Source organism: Sorex fumeus, unplaced genomic scaffold, assembly GCF_029834395.1.
Source record: "Sorex fumeus unplaced genomic scaffold, SorFum_2.1 ptg000035l, whole genome shotgun sequence".
Taxonomy (NCBI): domain Eukaryota; kingdom Metazoa; phylum Chordata; class Mammalia; order Eulipotyphla; family Soricidae; genus Sorex; species Sorex fumeus.
Window position 1 is genome coordinate 16,285,277 of NW_026606092.1, and position 24,573 is coordinate 16,309,849.

Sequence of the window (24,573 nt, forward strand, 5' to 3'; positions counted from 1 at the left end):
TGCTGAGCACTGCCAGGTATGTCCCCAAAACTTAACTAAATAAACAAATACATAAAATAAAATAGAATAGAAAAGGTAAAAATATTTTTGAAGAGGGGGTTGCTCTTTGTTTATTAACACTAAAACACATCTCACCTCCAGTCTGGGAGTTTGGGGAAAACACTTTCTAAAGCCAGAACAGAATGATTTACAGATGAAAAATTAACCTCAAGCCAAGGCACATCTGTAAAAGAACTGTATCAAACATCAACAGCTGGCACAGATGTCAGTCGCATTTTTTTGGCAAACATCTGATGTAGATTTGGTGTGAGTGAGCACCATCTTTCAAAACAGCTAAGGGAAAAGCTTTAATTAATTCACTACATTTCACTGTGTTGAAACCTGATTTCTCTTACCAAATACACCTCCCAAAAACCACATAATCCACGAGAAAACATTGATTAGTCACAAACACCAGATATGAGTGGTACTGCAATCATTGATGAAGAAACATTACCATCTCACAAACACGACAAAGCAGAATGATCCAGTCTGCTCCCAGCTCTTCTCTTGAGCAAAACTGCTACGTCTGTATAAATATAAGCTTTTGGGAATCTTAAAACAAAGCCTATTTTCTGCTGCTATCCACCCACAACCATCTGTTTGACTATGGATTAAAGATGATGGCAGCCTCCTAAGAAAGCTTCCCAAGGAAAATGAGTTTCTGAAGCTATAGGTCAATGATTTCATGCAGGAGGAAACTATTTTGGATTTCAAGGTCTGTTTGTCTAGGAAGTCCAAGAAAAAGGAAACCATGTTTAGCAGTCACATTATTTTGGTTTAAATAACAATACAAAGAATTTTTAAAATAGGAAATCTCCTGGCTCTGCTTGATCGCACTCATTATTCATTCATGTATTTATTCAACAGATATCTCAGCATCTACCATGTGCCAGGTTCTGTGCTCAATACAGTCGATACCCTGGACAACTCTGATCATCATGAGGCCAGGAGATGGATAAAAGAACAGATGAGAGGTAATTGAAGTCCATTCCTTTCTAGCATTCACAACTAAGGGATAGGGACAGAGCATAACAGGAGTGTGACGGGGGGAGGGGGTGGGTCCTTCAACCTGAAAGATAAGGAGCCAATGAGAAAGAGTTTAGGCATGAAGTTGTTAGTAGGGACTACATTGACTGGTGGGGTTGGAGTGAGTGAGGTGGGAAGCATTCTGGCTAGGACTTGCAGAGGAAGATGAAGCAGACAGGCATGATCTTACAGTCATTGGAGGAATTTGGATTGTGTGATGGGAAACAGGAGGAAGATTTTAGAGGACAACTGAGAATCTAACCTAAATACATTGGCCACAAATGAACAAACCTCTAGCACTGGTGCGGAAACAGCCTTTGAAGTGAGTGATCAGACGATCATAGGGGAGCAAGTCTCTCTCTGAGCATGTCACAGTTCTGGCAGTGATTTGGGGACTTGGCGAGAAATGGAAAGGTGTTACATATATTTATGAACTTCTCTAAAGAATTTAGCTAACCACAATTTTCATCTGTAATAAGCTGTAAGAGATTAAAAAAAAAACGCACCATGCAATCCTTGAGCAAGAAAAATCACATTAGAATAAATTCTTTACTATTAACACTCCCCCCCCCCCCCGGTATTTTTATTTTGGGGCCACACTCAGCTGTGCTCAGGGATCACTCCTGGCAATGCTCAGGGGCCCTATGTGGTGCCAGGGATTGAACCAGGATCAACCAACCAGCTGCAAAGCAAGTGTCTTAACACCTGTACTCTCTCTGACCACCAATTACCACTATTTCTAATGGAACTTGTTCCTTGGAGCTAATATTGCAAGGAAATACTTAAAACAAACCAAAACCAAAACCAGGAAAACCAATGAAACAAAACCTTTTGTGTTTTTCTCCTTCCATTCCCTTCCATTTCCTTGTTATTGTTGTGATAAATGAGGGTCATGTTGGTAAGAGGTGACGTTTGTGGGGCTTGCACACATTGGTCGTGGTGCTCCAGAGTCTGCACAATTTGCTGTACTACTGTGATCCCCCCAAAGCTACTGCACTTAGCATGTGAGGATGGTGCTAATTTTTGGCTCATACTTGGCAAGGCAGGGGGGCTCTACCACTGAGCTATTCTTGCGTGTCTCTCCCCTGCCCCATCCCGCTTCTCCAGGAAAATCAATTAAACCTCCGAGAGCTGAGGAAATCAATTTTGAACTTTCTGGTGACGTAATTTGTCCACAATTAGTAAGTCAAAGGATTACACTTGTCATTCCCAACTTCAGCTGTAGCCAACAAACAGCATGTGGGGAGTGCAGAACAAAACCCAACCGACCAATCAAACAAGCCAACAAAAGGACTTAAAAATACCACTGCCCTTACCCACTCCTGAACATCTTGATTCATCCAGGCAGGATTACACCCACACATTTCTACTTCTTCTTCTTCTTTTTTTTTTAAAGAAATAGGGACCATTGTAAAATCTTATCACGCCGAAGGTTGTGTGTTCGCGGGCTCACTGGATGGCACTGTCTCACCACCCACGTTTGGTGCTCTTGAGCCACTGTGTGTGGCCTGGATCAGGACGGCTGTTGGACAAGGGCAGACGGAAGAAGAAACGAGAACCAGGCTGGTCGATATCAATAGTTTATTCCAATCCTCTTCACTCCTGTCTCTCTCTGCCTCCTTCTCTCCTGGGCCCCAATCTGGAACCTTTCTCCTTCTGGCTCTGGATCTGGATCTCTGGAGCCCGAGCCCTCTCGCTTCTGACTCCCTTTTCCGAGCTTACAGTCTTGAGTTTATATAGCAATCACACAAGGCGGTGACATAAAGGTGGGTTGAATACTGACAAATCAACAAGAGAGGTAAAACCACTCCTCCAGGAGATTAACTCAAGGATAAAATCTCATCTAAAGAGATTACTCCAGAATACTAGGAGATCTGCTCAAGGGTGGGATCCTAACAAGGGTGTGTTCTTTCCTCAGTTAGTAATCTACTTAAATAGTTGTAGTAAATCTACTTCTAATATTTCTAGCAATGTCATTCTGTGTGAGCACAATAAGAGATATAAATATCTCATTATACATTCCGCAGCCCTCAGGCCAGGTTAGTCTTCCTAGCCCTAACAGGGTCCTAAATCTCGTCGTTACTTACTTTGGATCATGACAGCATTTGTCCATGATCATGCCCTCAACTTATAGTTGAGTATTGTGGTGCTTTGGCCTGGCCCATTTTGATGCCAGGGTAGCTCACAGCTTGCCCTGGTCCATTCAGTTCATCATCGGGACCCTGCTTGTGGGGTGCTAGGAACTAAGGGAACTGAGTCAAGAAAGCAGATGCCCAGGAGTAAATATTATTCAGAGTCAATCAACTCCCAAGTTACAAAGCATAATATTAACTGACTTCCTGTGTCCACACAGAAAGGACATTGCTTACAAGTTCAGTGTTAGATGGGTGTGACCTGATAAACCTAAGCTACCCGAGGAAGGACAAAACAGTGTTATCCTTCAGGCCATTACCTGTGGTACTCAGGAATTGGACTTCCACAAGCTAGGATATGCTTTACCACCTGTGTTATATCCCTGCTCCTCACCATCTATACCTTTTTTTGGGGGGGAGGGTGGAAATGGGAGGTAGGAAGGTTTGGGCCACACCCAGCAGTGCTTAGGGGCTATCTGCCTCTGCCCAGAATTGACTCCTCACCTTGATGGTGCTTGGTGGACCATACTCAGAACTGGGAATTCGAACCCATATAGGTGAGGTGCAAGGCCTTAAGACCTGAACTCTTTGGTTCCACATCTGTACTTTTAAACAACCCTCTTAGTTGTTATTGTGTAGCAGTTCACTGAGGCTTACTGACCCACAAGTGTCCTTGTTACTGTTCTTACCTCCTCACTACTAAACTCATTTCCTCCATTCTTTTTCACTAACCCAGATGACACCCTCTACCCAACTGCACTTGTCTGCAGTTCTAAAGGAAGTTAGAACCTGTTCTTCCGCTCCTTTCTACCCATTCCTCTGCTCCCCAAGCTACCCTTGGCCAACAGGCATGCTGGGTTCTGCTGTTCTGATCTCACACCTTCCACTTATCTTCAGTGTGGGAAATGAACAGGCCATACTAACCACCAGAACTGTGGAACTGATGAGCAAAATAGTTAAATGTTTACACAAGATGGTATTTTTTTTTTTACTTATAATACCTGTTAAAAGAAAAGGATGTCTGCTGAGGTTACTCTTAAGGTCTTCCCTCTGGAAGACTTTACCGAGCGGCAGTGGGATGGAGTTCATCTAATTGTAGATGTGGCAGACCTGCCTTTGGAACCCTAATCTCCGTCTCCCTAGTATTGGCTTTGCGTATTTCCCTCAAGGCTCGTGGCTTGTATCTAACTGCAAGGACATGGCAGATGTGAGGGGGTTTACAGATGCGATTTGAGTCCTTTATAAGTTACCCGAGTTAACCAAGGCAGTGCAACAGCCTGGGATGAACTAACACCTTCCAGTTGCCTTAGGTCTTCTCCGAAGCTATAAAGAGGCATCCATTCCATTCCACTGCTCCTCTTGAGGAACAAACTACTATGATTTCAAACAAGGAATTTTGCCTGCGGTCCTGGGGGAGTTTTGAAATGACTCCTTTGCTGCTTGAGCCTCCAGATGAGAATACAAAGAAGCTGGGCTAGTATTTCAGCCCCACTCTAGACTCCAAACCATGCACTATTTTCTTGTAGTTATTACTCAGTCATAGATAGATGGTTTAGGCTAAGGGCTGAAATCCTGTATCTTGGCTATCCCTAATTTGAGTTCACTTTGCCATTGACCAAAATCTTATGGTAGAGAAAACACAGAAGAGCACAGACATTAGCAATGGGAACTGTGTGCCCGTGACCTCCAGTGGCCCCGATGCTGAGCAGAATGCAGTGTTCTACACACTAATGGCTCCAATTTTTCAATGCTGACAAATAGAAAACGTCATTAAAGTGTGCTCTTCAAATGAACAGTTTGTATATTGAAGGGGAAAAGATTTTTTTGGAGTTGGTCTCTATTGACTTAGCAGTAAAAGTTAACTGTGGAATCCTAGACTTTCCTGAGGGCAAAAAGGGGGAAGGTCTATACTGAAATACTGTCTTATTAAACTTCAATGTCAGTCTAATCAGCGAATAGGGACTTTTCAAATATGCATTAGAGGAGACTTCATGAAAATGACACATGGTCTTTAAGTTGACACAGGATCCTTGATCAATATGAACATCCCATTTTGAGATATCTAAAACCTAAAATTCTCTAGCAAAAAAAGTGACTGCTACTGAAAGATGCGACTTGGTGTTACCTTCCTTTCTCATGTTAAAATTTCAAGCTTTGAATAGCTCCTAAACTTAGGTCCATTTTGTTAATCTTTGAGCCACATCTGGTGCTATTCCTTAGCTTGGTGCTGCTCAGGAACCAAGCATTGCTAGGGATGGAACTTGAGACTCCTGCTTGCAAAGTATAAACTCCTGTTCACTGAGCTATCTTACTGGTCCCTAGGCCAATGTTTAATATATTTCACTTCACATAATAGGAGAAAATCTAGGAACAGGCTCTGATTTCATTACTGACGCTTTTTTAAATTTTTAAATGTAGGAGTAATGCTATTTAATTACTGATCCTTTTGAATGGTGCTGGTAAATCATTGGATACTAAGAGTAGAGAAAGTGATTTTTCTTGGAAATCAAGGGAGTATATATGTGTGTGTGTATCTGTTATGTTGTGGAGGTAAGTGGGGGAAGGAAGATCTGATTCCAGCGTCAAAGCTGGAAGATACCAAGTTATCCAATTTGCATCCGTGTATTAACCTGTGAAATTCAGAGATAGAGATCAAGTAAACAGCAGCAGAGGGAATTAAAACCCAGCTCAACAAATACTCTGATATTTCACTGCATTTTGTTTTGTTCCCAATGTTGCCTCTTGCAAAGCATATGTAATGTGTTCTTAAGAGACTTGTCATTAAAGTTGGTTAGAATTATTAGTTCCATGCAAGCTCTGCTGCACTGCATGCTGTTTTGTCAATACTGATGGCAGCAATGACTTCATAAAACTCCCAATGAACCACAAGCTCAGATTTCTTCCTAGGTGAGAAACCAGTGACACATGGGTCCCCTGTACACCTCCTCCAAGCTTCTCAGTGTGGCCTCCTTTCAGGAGTTTCAGGACTTCCTAAACTTGCAGATGGGGAAGCCAGGATCCCAAACGGGTTTAACTCAAGTTAAGTTCTGACCCAGACCCAGTCCATTGCCTCGTGCTGAGAACTTTATTTTTCAAATTTTTAATTTTTGGGTCACACCCGGTGATGCACAGGGGTTGCTCCTGGCTCTGCACTCGGGAATTACTCCTGGCAGTGCTCAGGAGACCATATGGGGTGTTGGGAATCGAAGCTGGGTTGGCTGCGTACAAGGCAAACAACTCTGCCCATTGTGCTATCGCTCCAACCCCTGAGAACTTTAGCATATACTGTAGGTTAGGTCTGGTTGACAGGAAAACACCACAATTGGATCTAATACTCTCGGCAGATTAAGCAAAAAAGGCAAACAAAAACAGAAACTGTTGGTGTAAAACTAGGGGAGGCTGGGCCTGGGCTGGGGCTGAATAGGCAAGGACATGTGGGAAGGGCCTAGATTCAGTAACTGCCACCACCAAAAACCAAACTCACAAAGACAGAGGAGGTGATTTTCAGAGCAAAGTCTAAACCTTCGCTCTAGTGCTGCTGTAGTGAATGTGAGTACAGCCCGTTTCTCTTCCACACTGAAGGTGGGAAGCCATGGTTAGAAGAAGTGTGGGACCTACCGAGGTTGATTTCTGGTTCCGTAACTTACCAGCTGTGTGACATACGGCACGTTATCTAATGTCTCTAAAATGGATTTTCCTGATCTGTAAAACGGGATTAAAAAAAAAAAGCTTACATAATTGTTAGGATTATATGAAAAAATGAAGAATTTTACTGCCTTAACTACTGTTCTCTACTGTGATGGGGCTATAAATATAAAAATATCTGATCTTACAGGATTACTTAAGATATCTTTAACCTACTGCAACTTATTATCTTGCTTAGTTAAGGTCCACCCCAGAAAAATTAAGCTAAAATTGTATTACCTGGCTGGGGATATGTGATTCAAGAGGTAGAGCATATTCACCAAGTGAACTCCCCTCTGCGTGGATTTCTGTGCCCTTGATGACCAACGAACACTGCAGGATGTGACCCCAGTAGCACCTCCCCACACACACACACAAAAGGGGGTCTTTAACAAAAAAGAGGCTTTGCTCAATACCACAGTACTTGTTCAAAGGTATACTAAACACAGCAGTACACACACAGGAGTAGTTCCTGAAACGTGAGTCTCCTTTCCTATTTCCCCCACACCCAAATACCACCTTGGTAGAATAAAAACAAAACTAGCCTAGTTGCAATCCTATATTCATTTAAATAACAATAATAAAATGACAAGAAGTGTAGGTCTCCAAGTGTTATATGGTATGTTTTTTATAATGTGATGTCTGAATATTTTTTTTCTCTTGCTCTTTTGCAAAAAAGGGCAATATAATCTCAGATATACTGAGAGCTATATCCTACTAAGTAGACGGTCTGATGATTTTTGATAGTAGAAAAGGAAGGGTGCTCTCTTTAGGAAAGAAGAAATTTATCTGGGCTGAAATTAAAAAAAAAAATTCCCACACACCTTTAATTAAAAATAAAAAACCCAACCTACTATTTGCTCCCTCAAAAAATGTAATCTCCAAGGTTCTTGATGCTTACTGAACTGTGAGTATGAACACTAGTTTCCTCAGAAAACCAAGAGATGGTGGTACTGCCCAGCAGAGGGCTTGTGCAAAAATCAATCTATAATTAGGTGAAAACAAGTATCTGTCACTAAGGCTGGAATATTTTTTTTCTTGAATATTTTTCTGAAATATAAGGTTGGAAAGCACGGGAAAAATGTATGTGCAAGTAACTGAAATGCCATCCAGGAAACAGTTAGAACCACCAAACTAGGGAAGGCTTATTTTTCTATTTTACTTCAAAAGAAACAAATAAATTGGTCATAAATCTTTGATAAGTTCTGGATTTGCCACATCTCCAGAAACTGTACAAATGGATAATTCTTTTTTCTTTAAATTATTTATAACATGTATATCACATAAGGCAAATTCACTCATGCTTTACTTCAGTAAAATGGAAAAAAAAAGCTTTCTCCAAAATTGGCACTAAAGTTGTTTTAAGTTCTTAATAGCAAGGAGATACATCCAACTATAAGAATGAACACAGTCATAATACATATAAAATCAAAATTATTTCCTTTATATCATCAGCAATGAGTAACTCCAGAGGTAGTATGGCAGAAATGAGCATGGATCCTATTAGGTCACAACCAATGAAGAAAGTAAATTCATTTTTTTCTATGGTTTTGACCATAAATCGCTTTACACATTTACGACCTGAATAAAAACCACTCTCAGCAGAAATTTTGGCCCATTAATTCAACTGACATATCAATTTACAACTTTCAGGACTGCAGATATAAAAAATGTATAGTATAAAATTATGTAAGTTTGAAATGGTTTAATCATATTCATTAAAAATATTTACATCTCCCAGTACTTACTTGACAAAACCCCGTTGCAATATAATTCTACTCTAAACTTTTATTTATAAAATGAGGCTCATTTATGAGATTTCAATGAATGTTATACTGCAAATTACTTACATTCTGCAAAATATTTTAACTTTTTCATATCAAAGGTAGTTTATATTGGATTATCTGAAATCCAATCGTGCCCACAGAGGAGCATCTAGAATTCTTTTCATTAATGCTTGGAAAGCACTGTGAAAATGAAAAGTGCTGTTAAGTGCTATCATCTCCCTTAAATCTTTCACTTATGCTGTGTGCACATTGTGAAATAAACACATATGCAGCGTGTCCATGTTTTGATATGTATTTTTATTTCCCTGCAGTTTTCACTTATCAAGAACAAGTAACAGGGAAAGTTGTCTGAACTAGTGCATAAACAAACATTCTGAAACACCACTACACGTATCTAATTTACAAGAACCGTATAAAAAAAGTCACTAAAACACTACACTATGAAGGTGTCCAACGCTTACAGTCAGACTTTTTCCAACCCGTTACTTGCCTTGGAGCCACAGGAAAACTTTCCAAAATTGAAAAGACAATCTTGCCACAACCCTCCCCCCTCCCAATACCTGGGATGGCTCGATATCTAGACTTCCAATAATCATTGCAATGATATAATGCAATACATACCTGGTAAAATATCCTTTATGTGGTGTGTTACAGTTTTAAAGCCAGTTAAAATATGCAGTCTTCAGGTAAAATGTAATCCTTGAAAAATTTTCATATCTGCACAGTTTAAATGTGCGAGATGCATAATTTTTCCTAGTCCATTTTTTTCTGTGTAATTATTTTTTATAAACTGGTATTATAAATAGAAATATACATTCAAAATATATGGAAAAGTGAGTTACTACATTAAATTTGCATGTATCGATCCATCCCTTTCCCCTGCACAGTAATAGAAAATACTATTTTTGCCTTGAACTTCATATTTGACAGTGAAATGCCACTAAAGTATTTACCAAAAAGTCCATCTAGTCAAATTGTGAAACAAAATGAACCAAGTGAAAACTTTACAGTTCCTTTAGAAAAAAATTACAAGAATTTCATTTCCTAGCTATGAATCTTTAACTTTTTAGACACAAAGTTGGATTTATTTTTACAAGATACAAAATGTAAACATGGCAAAATAAATAGTTAAAACAAGTGATGCAGGATCCCATTTCATGCTCATGATCCCATTAAAGAATTATTTTTTAAAATCCATTCAGTTGCAAATTCAAGTGCAAAAGCATGATGATGAATATCTACTATTCAAGTAACAGAAATAATATTGATGATACAAATAAACTATTTTACAAGGTAGTGATTTCCCCAATTTTACAAAATATACATCATATATCGTTTTAACGTCCGATATACTGTAGTCCATTTAGGTCCATTGTTACTCTGTGATCCACAGAGCATTGCCTTTTGCTTTCAGCTGGAATATATGAATGGCTGCACACCATCAGCACAGGTCAAAGCCACACGCTTTAGGTTAGGTCACTTCCATAGCTACTGTTGTCTCTGCTATTCCATTTAAACCCAATCTTTCTGGTTCATGGTTCTCTCTATAATAAGGCAAAGAGTAAAATAAATATTAATACTCCACAGACTATGTTATCACCTAGTAATTACAAGTGTTTTTGTGCAACTACAATACGTATTTCACAAAAAATCATTTCCCACTTCACAATTTCTATGCATGAATGAGATTTTCTTCACTTAGAAATCTTATTAATGCCCGGTCAGTTAATTATAAACATTTACTTAGCAGAGAAGGTAGCATAATATTTCAGTATTGGCCAACATTGCATTATTTTATGAAACATAAGACAATTTTTTGATTAATGAAACATATAATGCTCAAAAAGAACACCCCCTCAGGTGTGTGATATTACATATTTTACGTAATAGTTGAATTTACAAGCTTATGGTTATGTCTTAATTCATGCATAGCAATCTTTTTCTTCTTAACATATATTAGGGCTACAGAAAGGAAATCTAGGAACTGGAGAGAAAGCACACCGTACCCGAGTGTGTGCTTTGCATGCAGGAGGAACAAGTTTGAGCCGTCTCACTACAAGGTGTCCCAAGAACCAATGGGTGTGGCTCAAGATACAAAAAAAAGTTTTAAAAGAGGAGGGGGAGAAGGACATGTAAAAACATTCTGACATACTTAAAGTCATTAATTCAGCTAATTCTAAGTACTCTCAATCTTGATAAACACACAGAGTAATCTACTCTATAATGCTGATGAAAGCACAAATTTGGGTTTCAAACCTAAGATCTAACACGGACTTTAAACACAGCAACTTGAGGGGCTGGGTAGACTGCTCAAAGGTCGTACCTTGAGTTTGATCTCTAGCACTGCACAACATGTGTGGCCCCCCAGCCTTAACCCTCCCAAACCCTTGTCAAAAAAAGCAATGCTTTTTGCACAAGCAGCCCTCAAATACTTCCCATGAACAATTCCTGCCTGACCAACGTTCCATCTAAATTACAGTAATGTGTAAGAGTAACTGACATTTTAAAAACAGCCTCTGATGCTTTTGTTTGATGATTCCCAATCTGAGTAGCTCCACCCCATTCGTACTGGCATTTAACTATCCCAACAGTGACCCGAGATAATCTAGCGGGTAGAGAGAGAACACTGGCCTTGCATGCATCTGACCCAGGATCGATCCCAAGGACATTTGGTCCCGCAAGCCCATCAAGAATGATCCCTGAGGGAAGAGTCACCCTGAGCACAGCCAGACGTGCCCCCCGCCAAAAATCCAACAAAAACCTAGGTCATACAGTTTTATAGTAAGCAGATAAACACTATCTGTTGAAAACCAAGTCAACCAACAGTCAATCTATTGCCTGCGCAGTCAAGTCTCTTTCTCTCACATGAGAGCCAGCAGAAAGGACAGAATGATACTCGGAACACACACACACCTTGCTATGCTGCTGATGGCACTGCTGGGAGTAACCTTTGGCACTCTGTCCATACTGGCAGCAACTGTGGCAAGTTTTAAGGCTGTTGGCGATGGTGCTGAAGTCCGTGTGTTGATATGCACATTGACTGGAGAAACAACACTGACATTATTGAGGTGCACTGCGTTGGTCAGGCAGGAATTGTTCATGGGAAGTGTTTGAGGGCTGCTTGTGCACAATGCTGGGATTAAGTGGTTTGTAGTGGTGTGGCCAACTGTCCTTACAAGCTGTACAGCTGAAATCCCTGGGCTGGATGATAAAGCCATATTGGTAGAATATAACGTTTTAGAGGTTCCTGAAGGAGAGAAAAAAAGATTCAAAATTCTTGTCGAGACATTAAGCCAATACAAAATAGGAAATTAAAAATATATTCTACTTAAATACCAAATTGACTTTCTACACACAGGCCCTCCTAAGAACTTCTGAGTAGTATGCTCAATACACTTACCTGTTGTAATTCCTACTGACTGACATAAAAGGCTCTGCAGAGTATTCTGCAGTCTCCGTACTAGGAAACTGCATTACCAGCAGAGAGGGCCTCTGAAAGCTGAGGGCAGATGCAACTGGACTTCTATAAGAATCTACAGATGCAAGAATGGTAACAAGGAGGAGCAAAGAGTCACGGATGCACATATATTGTGATTCACAACAAATATGACCATGGTCATCTATATGACCATGTCTCGCAGCTCCTCTTGACCATGTCTCCAAGGCTGGTTGTCTCAGCCTTGTGATGAGAGTGAGCTGGGAACCTCTGATTTCTTGTCAGTTCAGATACACAGGCAGCAGTTTGTGCTTGCATGGGGGAAGGTGTTGTAGGAAGCTGAAATGTGTAGCTGCTTGGACAAGGAACTGCCCGAGGCTTGTGCAAAGCATCACAAGTGGATGGTCTTGGGAGGCTGACGTGGCAGATCTGACGCTCTCGAGTGTGTCAGAACTGAGTTGAACTGCTGGTTCCGGGGTGGGGAAATCTTCCATCACTTTGAAAATCAGTCTTAGGACACCAAATACTCAGTAGATGTAAAATCCTAGTATTTGAACAGGAGCTGAAAGTTAACAGTAAAGCAGGTAGGCAGGTGGGGATGGGGAGATGGTGGGGGGGGGGGACGGAGGTGGTGGTGGGGGTTTGGTCCCTTGGCAATGAATTTCAAGAAGCTATAACCAAAATGTGACCTGAAAAAGGAGCTCTTGCACCACTCCTGACTGACAGAGGTAGCTGGAACCCATCAAGGACCCCTCCAGACACAGAGCAGTCCTTCCTTGACAACACAGTTTTAGACGCCAAGGCAGGGCAGCTTAAAACAACCCTATGAAACCAGCTAGGGGCAGGCACTCCACCTTGGAAGTCACCTACCAGCCCCTAGTCTGGGAGCCAATGGCTTGCCTTTCCTTTACAGAGGGCGTTGTATCTTGGAAGTCATCCATTCATAGCCCCTGGGGTGCATCCTCTCCCCCTTTACTTTATGGGGTGTGTCATTCCCTTGCTGGATAAAAGGCGCTCTCTTCTCTCTCCGGAGAAGTCAGTGCTTTCCCCTTTCCCTTCTCGCATATTTCCTAAGTGACACTCCACCAATCTATCTTCTCTGGAACGTCTTTTCTGTGAGAATCAGATGGGGAACCAGGGACACCTGGGTGGGGGTCAGGATCTGAATGTCCCCAGGGGCAGGGAGGCCTGTGAGCTCTGCTGAGTCCTCAACACTCTCCAGGCCCTCCTCTGCCAGACACCAAGGACAGGAGCACTCTCGGTGAGCTCCCTCTGCTCCCGAGCTCCCCAGTTCGAGACAGGCAACACCAGGCACAGCAAGTCTTTGAGGACAAAACGATTTCCTGGCAATGTTGTACTTGAAGGGGGTCAGAGAAGAGCGTATACGGAAGAAAGGTAAGCTTCAAACTTAGTTAACAGATCACCTAGATTCTACTTTGCCTTATCAGCACAAGGGTAGTTCAATGGTGATGGTTACTAAGTAGCCTGGTGGGTTTCTTAAAATGAAGAAACTGACAGTATGTTGATCAACTAGGTAGGATAGAGAATCACACAAGCTGATGTTCATTAGCTGTGGAAAGAAACAGGAACCAGGTACTAGGTAAATTCTAGAAAACACCCGCCTACTCAGGGAAATTTCAATGAGTCCTGATTCGTTCCACCCCCTGAACTGGAAAGACAACAACAACAAAAGCCACTACCATATCTCACAACAGTGTATTACAACCAAAAGCTACTAAATACCACATGGAACCACAGGCTTACCTGAAGGCTGGACAACACCATTTATGTTATTGTGGCCAGTGTTCTGATCCTTGGCTACCTCACTGCGACTTGGAACAGGAGCACTGACCACTGCAGATGCAGCAAAGTGGGCACTGGCTGAGTCAAGGGTTTTAGACATACAGTCAGAGGTGCTTGAGCCCTGTAAAACATGAGTTCAACTCTCAATGCTGCAGACGGGATTATATAAATTACGGAATGGGACAGACACAAGAACCTACTGCCATTTAAGTCTTGAATGGTTTTAAGTCCTTAGATTAAGAGATCGAGGATTCTGCACGTAATTTTGGTATAATGAAACAGGGACATAACTAAAATCAGGAAAACAATCATTGCTATGAAAGAACCAAGAGAAAAAAAAAATCAAACTTTCAGTGCTCTATCAATTTTTCTGCCAGTTTTAATGAGTATCTTTAAAAATACCTGCTAATCTAGAAATTAGGGGCATATGGGGGAAAATGAAACCAGAGATGAATATTAGTCATGCTGTTACAATATAAAAGCTAGATGTCCTAACCTTTAAGCAGATTGAAAATACTTAAATACTGGTTGGCCAAGTGATGCAGAAAAAGCAAATGAGGACAACTTAAATGCTATTTCTCTTGATTTTACTTAACGCTTTTATGGTTTGTTCTGGGGCCCCCCTGGCAGTGCCAGAGAAGCCATGTAGTTCTGGGTGTTATACCCAGAGACTGTACATGACAGGCTGTGCTCCAGCCCTCTAAGCTAACTCCTGGCTCTTCTTTGGTTTAAAATGAGTGAGCTGTTACTAAGAGCCAACAGCACTCGAAGATGGGCAGGTCCCAGACCAACCTGGATTTTAAGTAAGTGTTGACGGGCTCTAGGATCACTGAGATATTCATGCTATGGGATTCAGGTTAGTAAACTGGGTCTGCCCCTTAAAGATGCGCTGAGCAATTATGGGAGATCATGGTCTGAGAGCTCACAGAACATAACCAAGGCAGGTGACTTCACTGTTATGTTCAGAATTACTTTCAAAATTAAAGAGCAACAAAGCTCAAGACCTAAAACACAAGTTTCCTCTTTTTTTAGTGGTTAAAACATCAGGGATTTATTTTTGAATAGTTTTGGAGGCCACAAGAATAAAAAGAATCTTACAGGATCTCTATCAAGGGTATTGGTATGGCTGATGTCTCCTGGAAATTACCACTTTATGAAGTATTTCTACTCTTATCCTCAGTGACCTCATCTACAGTAACCTTGGGCATCTTGACTTCATGATGGTTCCATTTTTCTGGGGATATGAGATTCAAAAAGGCAAGGGCCATTTTGTTTATGCTTATAGTACAATCCAAGAGGATTACCTCTAAGCTCATTTGGTACATCCACACTGAACTTAAAGGTAGTTTGGGAAGAAATTAAAAAGATATTCATGGTAAAAAAATTCTGGAGGAGTAAAAAAAAAAAAAAGTGGGGGGAGATTGTGGCAAGAGATGCTAGTTCTAAAATCTAATACCTTTGACAATTTCTTGATAATCTTTCAAAATTAATGCAGTTATTTTTTTCCCCTAAATTAAAAATACATCAGATAGGGCTCTAGTCTTCTCAGAAAACAAACTTCTGTTGTACAATGATAAAGTATGCAATTTAAGGGTCTGATTGCGAAAACTGAAAGTAGCAATATCAATGTAATCTTCTGTGAAGCCACTAAAATTGAACTACAAAATTTCAAAAGAAGGGAAGAGACATAATCCAATTAAAGGGCCATTTACCTGTGCTTTTGGATGTGTCTGCTGCGAGGAATGCTGAGATTGCTGTTTCTGCTGAAGCTGAGCAAGTTGCTGCCTTTGCATTTGAACTAACTGCTGTTGATGTGTCTGAAACTGTTCTTCTGTGATACCCCCTGTTACTGGTAAAAGGCATTAATTTTAGAAATAAGCATGTTTTAAGTTATTTAAAAGTAATTTTTAAAAATGACTTTTTGGTTTTGGGTCACATCCAGTGGTGCTCAGAGCTTACCATGGCTCTGAGTTCAGGGACTCTTCCTGGCAGGGCTCATGGGACCACATGGGATCAAACCCAGGTCAGCCACATGCAAGGCAAGAGCCCTAACCACTGTACTATCACACTTTGACCCCTGTTTTAAGTTATTTTTAATAACATAAGTAGAACATAAGACTATTACATAATTTTGAAGGAATTACAAAGCACATCAGCAAAAAAAAAAAAGTAGAAAGGACAAATCTTTAGCAAGTAAAAAAGTAGAAAGGACAAATCATGCTATCTCAAACTTTCTAATATCACATGCTAAACATTTTCTATGTATTTTTTTACTGTATAACAGTCCCAATATAATCATTATACTAATAATTCAGATTTAGTGTCTTAAAAATACTCTCCTAACATTATGGTTACTGTCACTGTCACCGTCTTCCCACTGTCCATCAATTTGCTTGAGAGGGCCCAGTAATGTCTCCATTGTGACACTTGTTACTGTGTTTGGCATTTCAAATACATCACGTGTAGCTTGCCATGCTTTGCCGTGTGGGAGAGATACTCTTGGTAGCCTGCCGGGCTCTCCGAGAGGGGCGGAGGAATCGAACCTAGGTTGGCTCAGTGGGCTGTGTGCAAGGCAAACGCCCTACCCACTGTGCTATTGCTCCAGCCCATTATGGTTACTATAGGAGGTAAAGTATTTGACAAAACATAAACAGTAACTGTAAGAAAGCAGGACCGTCAGACTATAAATAACTCATGGTTTTCACATAAGGCACTCAAGTAAAAATACTTTTCTAATTACATCAAGAGAAAAATATGCACATTTAACCTTATCACAAACAACAGTTCAAGCCACTATATATAAAAATATGGATTAAAATTTAGAGGTATCCAGAAAGTGAGACACAACATATCCTCTGCTATCTCTGTCATCAATTATGCTTGTGACCAATAGCGTTGAAAATTAGTGGAACTCAAAATAAGACATCTTTAAAAAGACTGGAAAACTTCTGCTTAAGAGCAGTTAAATGTTAGATTGCTGGGAAGGTGACCCAAACTGTGTATTCCTTGCATGTGTGAGGCCCTGGGTTCTATCACCCAGACTACGTGGCCCCAAGAATCGTTGGTACAGCATATATGCTTTCTCCCACATTTTCTCAAAAAATATACCCAAACTTAAGATTAGATGACAGAATTATTTCCATAGAAGCTAGTATGTTTATAGTTAAGAAATGTTATGTAATTCAGAATACACGTTCTACTAGAGTAATTGTACTTCATGTTTCTTATTCCTTTCAACTGTTTTACCCAATCAACAAGCATTTACTATTATAATGCAAGGTACTGTATTAGTGGTTAGGGGTGAATACAGAGGGAAAATCCTTAAGAACAGAGTCCTTCCTATAAATTCTTACAGCATGATTAGAAAGAATAGACATATGCATGTACGTGCATTTATACACACATGTGTGCGTGTGTGCATGTATAAGTGAGCCAAGGTTCATGCAACTGAGCATCCTCCTAATCAATATGGCCTAAAGGAGTTGAGTCTGGAGACAATCCACCTTCAAAATCACACCCCTAATTCATTACTAGTTAAAAGTCAGTATTATAAACTTAACTCTCTAAGAATGTTTATTTTAAAAAATTATATTCAGTCATTACTTAACTCCAAGTGTTCTATTATTAGTATCACAAATAAAATTTTTTAAAAAATTTGATGATAAACTAGACCTATATAACAAGTTATACAAAATATATTTTCTATTAGAAAAATTTTTAAGCTCCATAGAAGGAAAGCTCTAGATATGCTTTCATTTCTGCTTTTTTATTATAGGGTGATCCTTAAAATATGTACTGGAGTATGAGAGAAAAATTGCTCTTTCAGAGCTGTAACAATTATTTCATCTGTTTTTTAATGGATTTTGTTTTGGGGGCCACACCCATGGTGCTCAAGGGACCTTAGAGAGTACCAGAGAAAGAATCCAGGTTGGCCATAAAGAAAAAGCAAACACCTACCTGCTGTACCATCACTCCAGCCTCAACAACTATTTTATCTTTAAAAGACCAGAAAACTTTGGGGCTTATTTGTGCTCACTCCCAAATTTTATTATTACCTGCATTTTTGGAGTACACATTATTTATCATAGCAAATGAACAACGTATCAAATGTCTGTCTTTGTGAATGATAAATTCACACTGCAAGAGTTCTATTTTTCAACAGACAAAAAAATTTAACTCTAACTTTCTAATCTTCAAAATCAAATGAAAAGGTAAAGTATTTACAAATTTCCAACTATTTAAAAACCTTGGGAAAAGACAAAAAACAATTTATTAGAAGCAAGAGCAGCAGGAAGGCCAGATTTTTGAATTAAACCCAAATATATTTATGTCCTATGTGTATAAAGAGAGTAACAATTCAAAGGAAATGAACTTGGAATTTGCTGGGGTCTAGGAAGTTTTTGGGTGTCATTTAAAAAATTACTCTGAGGCCCAAGAGACAGCTCAACAATCTTTTGCACATACAAGGCAAGTGTTCAGTCCCGAGCCTCATGAACACCTCTGGCCCAGCCAGCCTTTGTGCCTGGTGAATCCCAGAACCACCGCACTGTTGGGTCCAGCACCTCAGGCCCACAGAGTCCGAAAAGTACGGTCAGGAGTGACTCTTGTGTTCCTGGAGCGCTGGGGAGGCCCTCCACAAAGTCTGCAGTCCATGACTAACAAAATTCTGCCAGCTAGAGGTGCTTCTGATGATAGAAATACCATGCTATTGGAGGGTGGGGTGGCGCGGAAGCCTGGTGGTGCTCAGGGCTTACTCCTGGCAGGGTTTGGAAGACTGCATGGGATGTCAAAGATGGAACCTGGGATCGGCTGTGTGCAAGGAAAGCACCCTACCCACCATGCCTCGACCCTAGAAATACTTGCTTTTACCTTTACCTTTATCTTATGAAGCATAAGTTATTTATATGTAAAAATATATTTATTATATATAATAAGACTATATACTAACATACAAATATTTATATATAATTATAAAAGTATAAATATTTATATATACCATATATACACATAAAATATAGGAAAGGAATACTGATAAAATGACCGGTTTGAGGTTAAAGCTATTTGCTGTTTGGTCTTGCTAACACCATTCATTTGCTCATAACCTCCACTTACTTCCCCTAACAAACCTAAATATCCCAAAAGAAACTGGATCCAAATTTATGTTGTGTTTTCCAACTTTCTAGTTGCTAAACTAATTTGAGCTATCTTCAAAACTTTTATGTATACAAACATTTATGGCTATTTAAGAATAAAAAGAGAAACCAGAAAAATTTTGTATTAGGAATATCTTTTGGGAAAACCACCCAAAATATCAGTAGTTCAAAAAATTTGTAAAACAGAAATATTTGGATATTATTTTAAAAAACCATTGTTACTTTTTTAACATCAATAATAAAAAAATTTACAATCATGCATTAGTAAAAACAAAGATTAAATCTAAATTAATCTGGGCCTTAAAATCTGAGAAATAAAATCTACTTTTAGATATAAAAAACATCTTCTTGAGATTTGTATTTAAGACCAAGATCTCAAAAGAATAGTTAAAAATGACAAGTCCCAACTTATTAAAAGCTTATGCCATCTAGTTATATAAAGATGTAGTATTTGTCTAGTACTGCAAACTCCTTGAAGGTCAGGATCATTGCCTTGTATAATACAGCAATTTTTAAACACTTAAGGTGACTCTGTTGAATCCCTGCTTGCTACCCTCCAGGAAGATGTCCAAGCCTTTTTAGGATCTAGAAGCAGATTCCCTTCCTTTCCTGCTGGTTCCCGGATGGCACCTGTACCTAACCCCCTCTGCTACCTTCTCAGCAGGCCCTCCTCCACATCTCCCAAACTGACAGCTCTACTCATTACATACCATGCAGCCCATAATAAAACTTCCTGTCAACAGGTGAAGATGAGCAGAAAAGGTAAAGAACCTAACTCCTTGGAGATTCCCAGGAGGATTAACTACAAAGATTAACCCTCAGCACAGCAAACACACGGGGAAGACAAGTACAGGTGCACCAAGTTCAATGAGTGAAAATAATAACACTAAAGTAACCACCAGTACTAACCAGTTAGGTAAATGCTCAGAAAATGACTTTAGTGACATCATACTGAAGATCAAATAAATAATGGTAAAGGGAGTTAGCAAAGAAAAAAAGTATGAGAACTGAAATGAGAAATCTAGAATCCGAAGCGTCAGAAATGAAGATTATATTGTAGGTGACATAAAAATTGCAACGTAAGGGGCTACAGCAATTCATCTTGCTTTGCACATGGCCAACGGGTTTGATCCCCCAACACCCTATATGGTTCCCCAAGCCCATGAGGTATGATCCCTGAGCACAGAGCCAGGAGTAAGCCCTGAGCAACACTGGGTGTGGTCCCAAAACAAAACAAAATTAAAACAAAAAACAACAGAAGGTTAGAACAGTAGAATAAAAGCAGGTGTGGAGGGGCTGGAGCGATAGCACAATGGGTAGGGTGTTTGCCTTGCATGTGCCGACCCGGGTTCGATTCCCAGCAAACCATATGGTCCCTTGAGCATCGCCGAAGGTAATCCTGAGTGCAGAGCCAGGAGTGACCCCTGTGCATCGCCAGGAATGACCCAAAAAACAAACAAACAAAAGCAGGTGAGGAAAAGAAGGTCAAGGAACTCCAAGAAATCTCAATCAGAAAATAACAGGAAACAAAAATAAAGTTTTAAAGGAAATGCACAGCACAGTGATAGAATGAGGCTAAGAGTCCCTGAAGGAGAGAAAGGTCAGTTCTATGAAAAAGCACTTGCTAAAGAAATCAGTTTTCCAGAGTTGAGAAGTACAGGCACTGACATGCAGGAGGCTCAAAGGATCCCTGTGAAATAGACCCTTATATAGAAAAACTCCAAAAGACATTACACTGACAAAGGTGGAAGACAGACAGAATGCTGAAAGCAGAAAAATCATAAAAGGAACTTAAGGTACAAAAGATCTCCCAGAAGATTCACAGCAGGTCTATCAAATGAGACTCATTCTACAAGCCAGAGGAGAATGGTGGGATACAGTACACAAACAAACAAAAACTTCAATGAAATTACCACCACACCAAAAATGCTCTATCCAGCTAAATTTCATTCAGATTTGAAGGAATGATAGAGCTTCATAGAAAGGCAACAGCTTCGTGGAGGCAGGGGGAGGATGGGAAAGCGGGGGGGTATACGGGGGATATTGGTGGTGGGGAATGTGCACTGGTGGAGGGATGAGTGTTTGATCATTGTGTGATTGTAACCCAAACATAAAAGTTTGTAACTGTCTCATGGTGATTCAATAAAATTTAAAAAAAAAAGGCCACAGCCTAGAAAATTTGTAGTTTTGAAAACAGCTTCACAAAAAGCATTACAGACAAGACAAATGTCTATCCTTTGCCACTTAGTATGGAATTCACTTATGGTTGCCCTCTACAAGAATAAGACAGATCTGTTCAGAACATTAGTGGGTGATAAAGAAACATAATTGGGGAATAACTAATGCCCAAAGACAACAGAAACAAAGGGCAGGATGAATCCTTATTCATTGTGGGAGAGGGAAACACTACGTCAATGATACAGGGTAGAGGTCACTCTGGACACAGACTGGGCACTGAAAGGAGGTAGTGACATACATGGGACCCTCTTGGTAACGCTACTGCAAACTATACTGCCTAAAAGGAAAAAAGAATAAAAGTACCTGCTAAAGAGGCAGACTGTGGGGGTGGGAGGGAAACTGTGGACATTGGTGGAGATAAGTGGACACTGGTGAAAGAATTGGTGGTGGAACATTATACCCCTGAAACTCACTCACGAATAACTTTGAATTCACACTGATTCAATAAATTAAATTGTACTCTAGCCCCTAAAACCATTCTTCTTCTTTTTTAAGATGAATCTCTGGGAGATACAGAGTTACAAAGCTGTTCATGATTAGGTTTCAGTCATTCAGTGCTCCAACACCTATCCCTCTTCCAGTGTACATTTATTTACCAACTCCACAGAATCACTCTTTAAAAATGGAGCTTTCCAAATATGTAGCTGATGTTACTAAAGGATTCTGTGAAGTTTTCCCTCTCTCTATGACTCTCTAGTTTTTGAAGCCATAATTTGCTTATTATTGTAATTTTTGAGGGCCACACTTAAGTGGCCTTGGAGGACCATATATGATGCCAGAGATAAAATCTTGCAGGCAAGGTAAGTACTTTAACTCTTGTTATATTTCTCCGGCTCCTAATCTAAGTTTTGAAATATTTTAAGAGAAGTAAGAAATGTGTTACACTATAAAGCACAAGACAGGAAAAATTATACACACCAAAAAAGTTCTAGCTTTTTTGATGATAGAGGGAAAGGCAAAACTTTTAAATTTTTGTCTATGAAATTACAAACACATTTAAGATTTAAGTTTCCTGGATGGGGCAGAAAAGATAGTACATCATGTAGGGTGCTTGCCTGGTACATAGCCAACCTGGGTTTGATCCGACCAGGATTTGATCCCCAGCATTCCATATGGTCTCCTGAGCACCACAGGACCTTGGAGACCAGAGCCAGGAATAACACGAGTATCATTGGGTTGGCCCAAAAACAAACTACAAAAAAATAAAGTAAATTCCTGGGAAGATCTTGCGTGTCTAATATTGAAATACTGAAATGCTCATTTTATACAAAGTGGAAGCATGGTATTAACATGTAATTGTGATTATGAAAATATTGTTACTTGAAGTTATATTCTGTATCAAGAGTACAAATATGACATAACAACATATACAACATATATTTCTTGGAAAAGAGTCTCAGGTAAAACGATTTGGAATGTAGAGTAGAAAACTGCAAATATCTGGCCATGTTTAAGAAGGAAGATAACTTGCGGGGGAGGCAATGAAAATCACTGGTTAAAAAAAGGAACTCAGTCTACAGTCAAATATAATTACAAGTGCCTGTACATGATAGGTTTTTAAGCCTTCTTTTCAGTCAAGTCTTCAGTTTTTTTGGTACCAGAATTCTAGTATAGTTAAATGATTTGAACAATGTCTGTGAGTTGGCTTAAAGAAAGATTTTACCTAATATTCATCAACTTCCGGCTACCTTTAGGTTTCTAAGAACACTAAAATCATACTAGCTATTTATGCATTTGGCCTCAAAAGCTCATTAAATTTCAAAGAAAGACTCACGAAGATTTTATATAGTGGGAAGTCATTTTCCTTACCTAAGTCTTTTTAGGAGAAAATTACCCAACTAACTTGGAGAAATGATATGCCAACTTCCAATCATTCAAACAAATCCAATTTTCCATTACAACCTTTAAACAGACAAATGTCTAGGTCAAGTTTAAAAATAAGCAGTTTTGTGACCAATTCTGTGACTAAAATCAGGACGAAGAAATTTAACATAATTTCACATACAAAATGTGCATCTAGAACATAATTTACAAATATGTTTCACAAAAAAAATAGGTATCAAGTCACATTTAGTTTTGTCACTGGAATCTATGCACTATTTTCAATGAACACATTATACAAGTAATTATCACTGTCATCCCGTTATTCATTGAGTTGTTCGAGCGGGCGCCAGTAACGTCTCCATCCGCTCCAGCCCTGAGATTTTAGCAGTCTCTCCTTATTCGTCCTTCCCAATGGTGCTGTATTGGAGGCTCTTTCAGGGTCAGGTGAATGAGACCTATTATTGTTACTCTTTTTGGTGTATCGAATATACCACGAAGAGCTTGCCAGGCTCGGCCGTGCGGGACAAGTAATTATAAAGTAAGTTAACATATAAATATGTGATAAAAACTACAAAAGAAAACAAAAATATTATAGATTCTCTCAAAAGTATGTATCATTTACAATGTATACTTTTTGGAAAGAAGGTTTTAAATGGTACTCCCAAGGGGTAAAATATTTCCGCAAAGATGAAAAAAGCTTCTTCAACAAAAGCAGATGGTATTTTTCTATCCTGATCTTCTACAAGCTTATAAGCACTTGCCTATGTGGAATGTGACATGCATTCCATCTATATATTTACACACCAAGCACACACATTCAAAACGTAAGTCAGTGTTTTGATAGATAGCAGTTAGGACAATAGTGTCATTAAATAAGAGCCACCAAAACAAAGTTTTACTGCTTACAGTGCCAAAAAGATTCTTGTTAAATTCCTTTCCATTTACAGATAAGACAAACCTTCAAAATTTACCCTGAGAGTTTACTTACTGAACAAGACATAAGAACGAGAAAAGAATCATCAGGATAAGCTTTTAACGAAGTGACGACTTACCTGATATGCCATTCTTGCTGGTGTTCAATAAAGCTACAGATGCTGCAGAAACTCTTTTATTGTTCACAGTCTGCCCTGATTTTCTTGAGGTACATTCTTCACTATCACTGTCCTGTAAATTTAGTAGCCTTGGCTGGAAACACTGTAGTCGACATGATCTTATATTGCTTAATATTTCTGAAAGGGACAGTCTATTTTCACAATGTTTATTGGAAGAGTTGGTCCGAGAGAAATTAGAAGAAAAGTCTATAGTTTGGGAAGAGCTTGAAAATCCATTCAGCATCTCAGGATCTATCTGTTTTAGGACTGGATCATGTTCTGTGGATATTCGGTCCATTATGACCCTGAAATACAATATAAAGTTCAGTATTACCTGAAAGAACTTAACTACTTTAT

At 39.4% G+C, this 24,573-nt stretch overlaps 1 protein-coding gene across 3 annotated transcripts in view; it reads right to left on the reverse strand.

Moving 5' to 3' along the window:
* Window positions 1–8,947: 8,947 nt before the first annotated feature.
* Window positions 8,948–24,573, reverse strand: part of EPC2 (enhancer of polycomb homolog 2) — a 101,409-nt gene continuing 85,783 nt past the window's right edge. For 2 of the 3 annotated variants that reach the window (XM_056117613.1, XM_056117611.1), the window contains 5 exons: window positions 24,178–24,521; window positions 15,623–15,759; window positions 13,872–14,031; window positions 11,585–11,918; window positions 8,948–10,215 (listed from right to left, as the gene is read on the reverse strand). In XM_056117613.1, the coding sequence (XP_055973588.1) occupies window positions 10,143–10,215; window positions 11,585–11,918; window positions 13,872–14,031; window positions 15,623–15,759; window positions 24,178–24,521 (1,048 nt within the window). In that variant the 3' untranslated portion in view covers window positions 8,948–10,142. The remainder of the gene's footprint in view (window positions 10,216–11,584; window positions 11,919–13,871; window positions 14,032–15,622; window positions 15,760–24,177; window positions 24,522–24,573) is intronic. The other variant, XM_056117612.1, reaches the window with a different exon arrangement.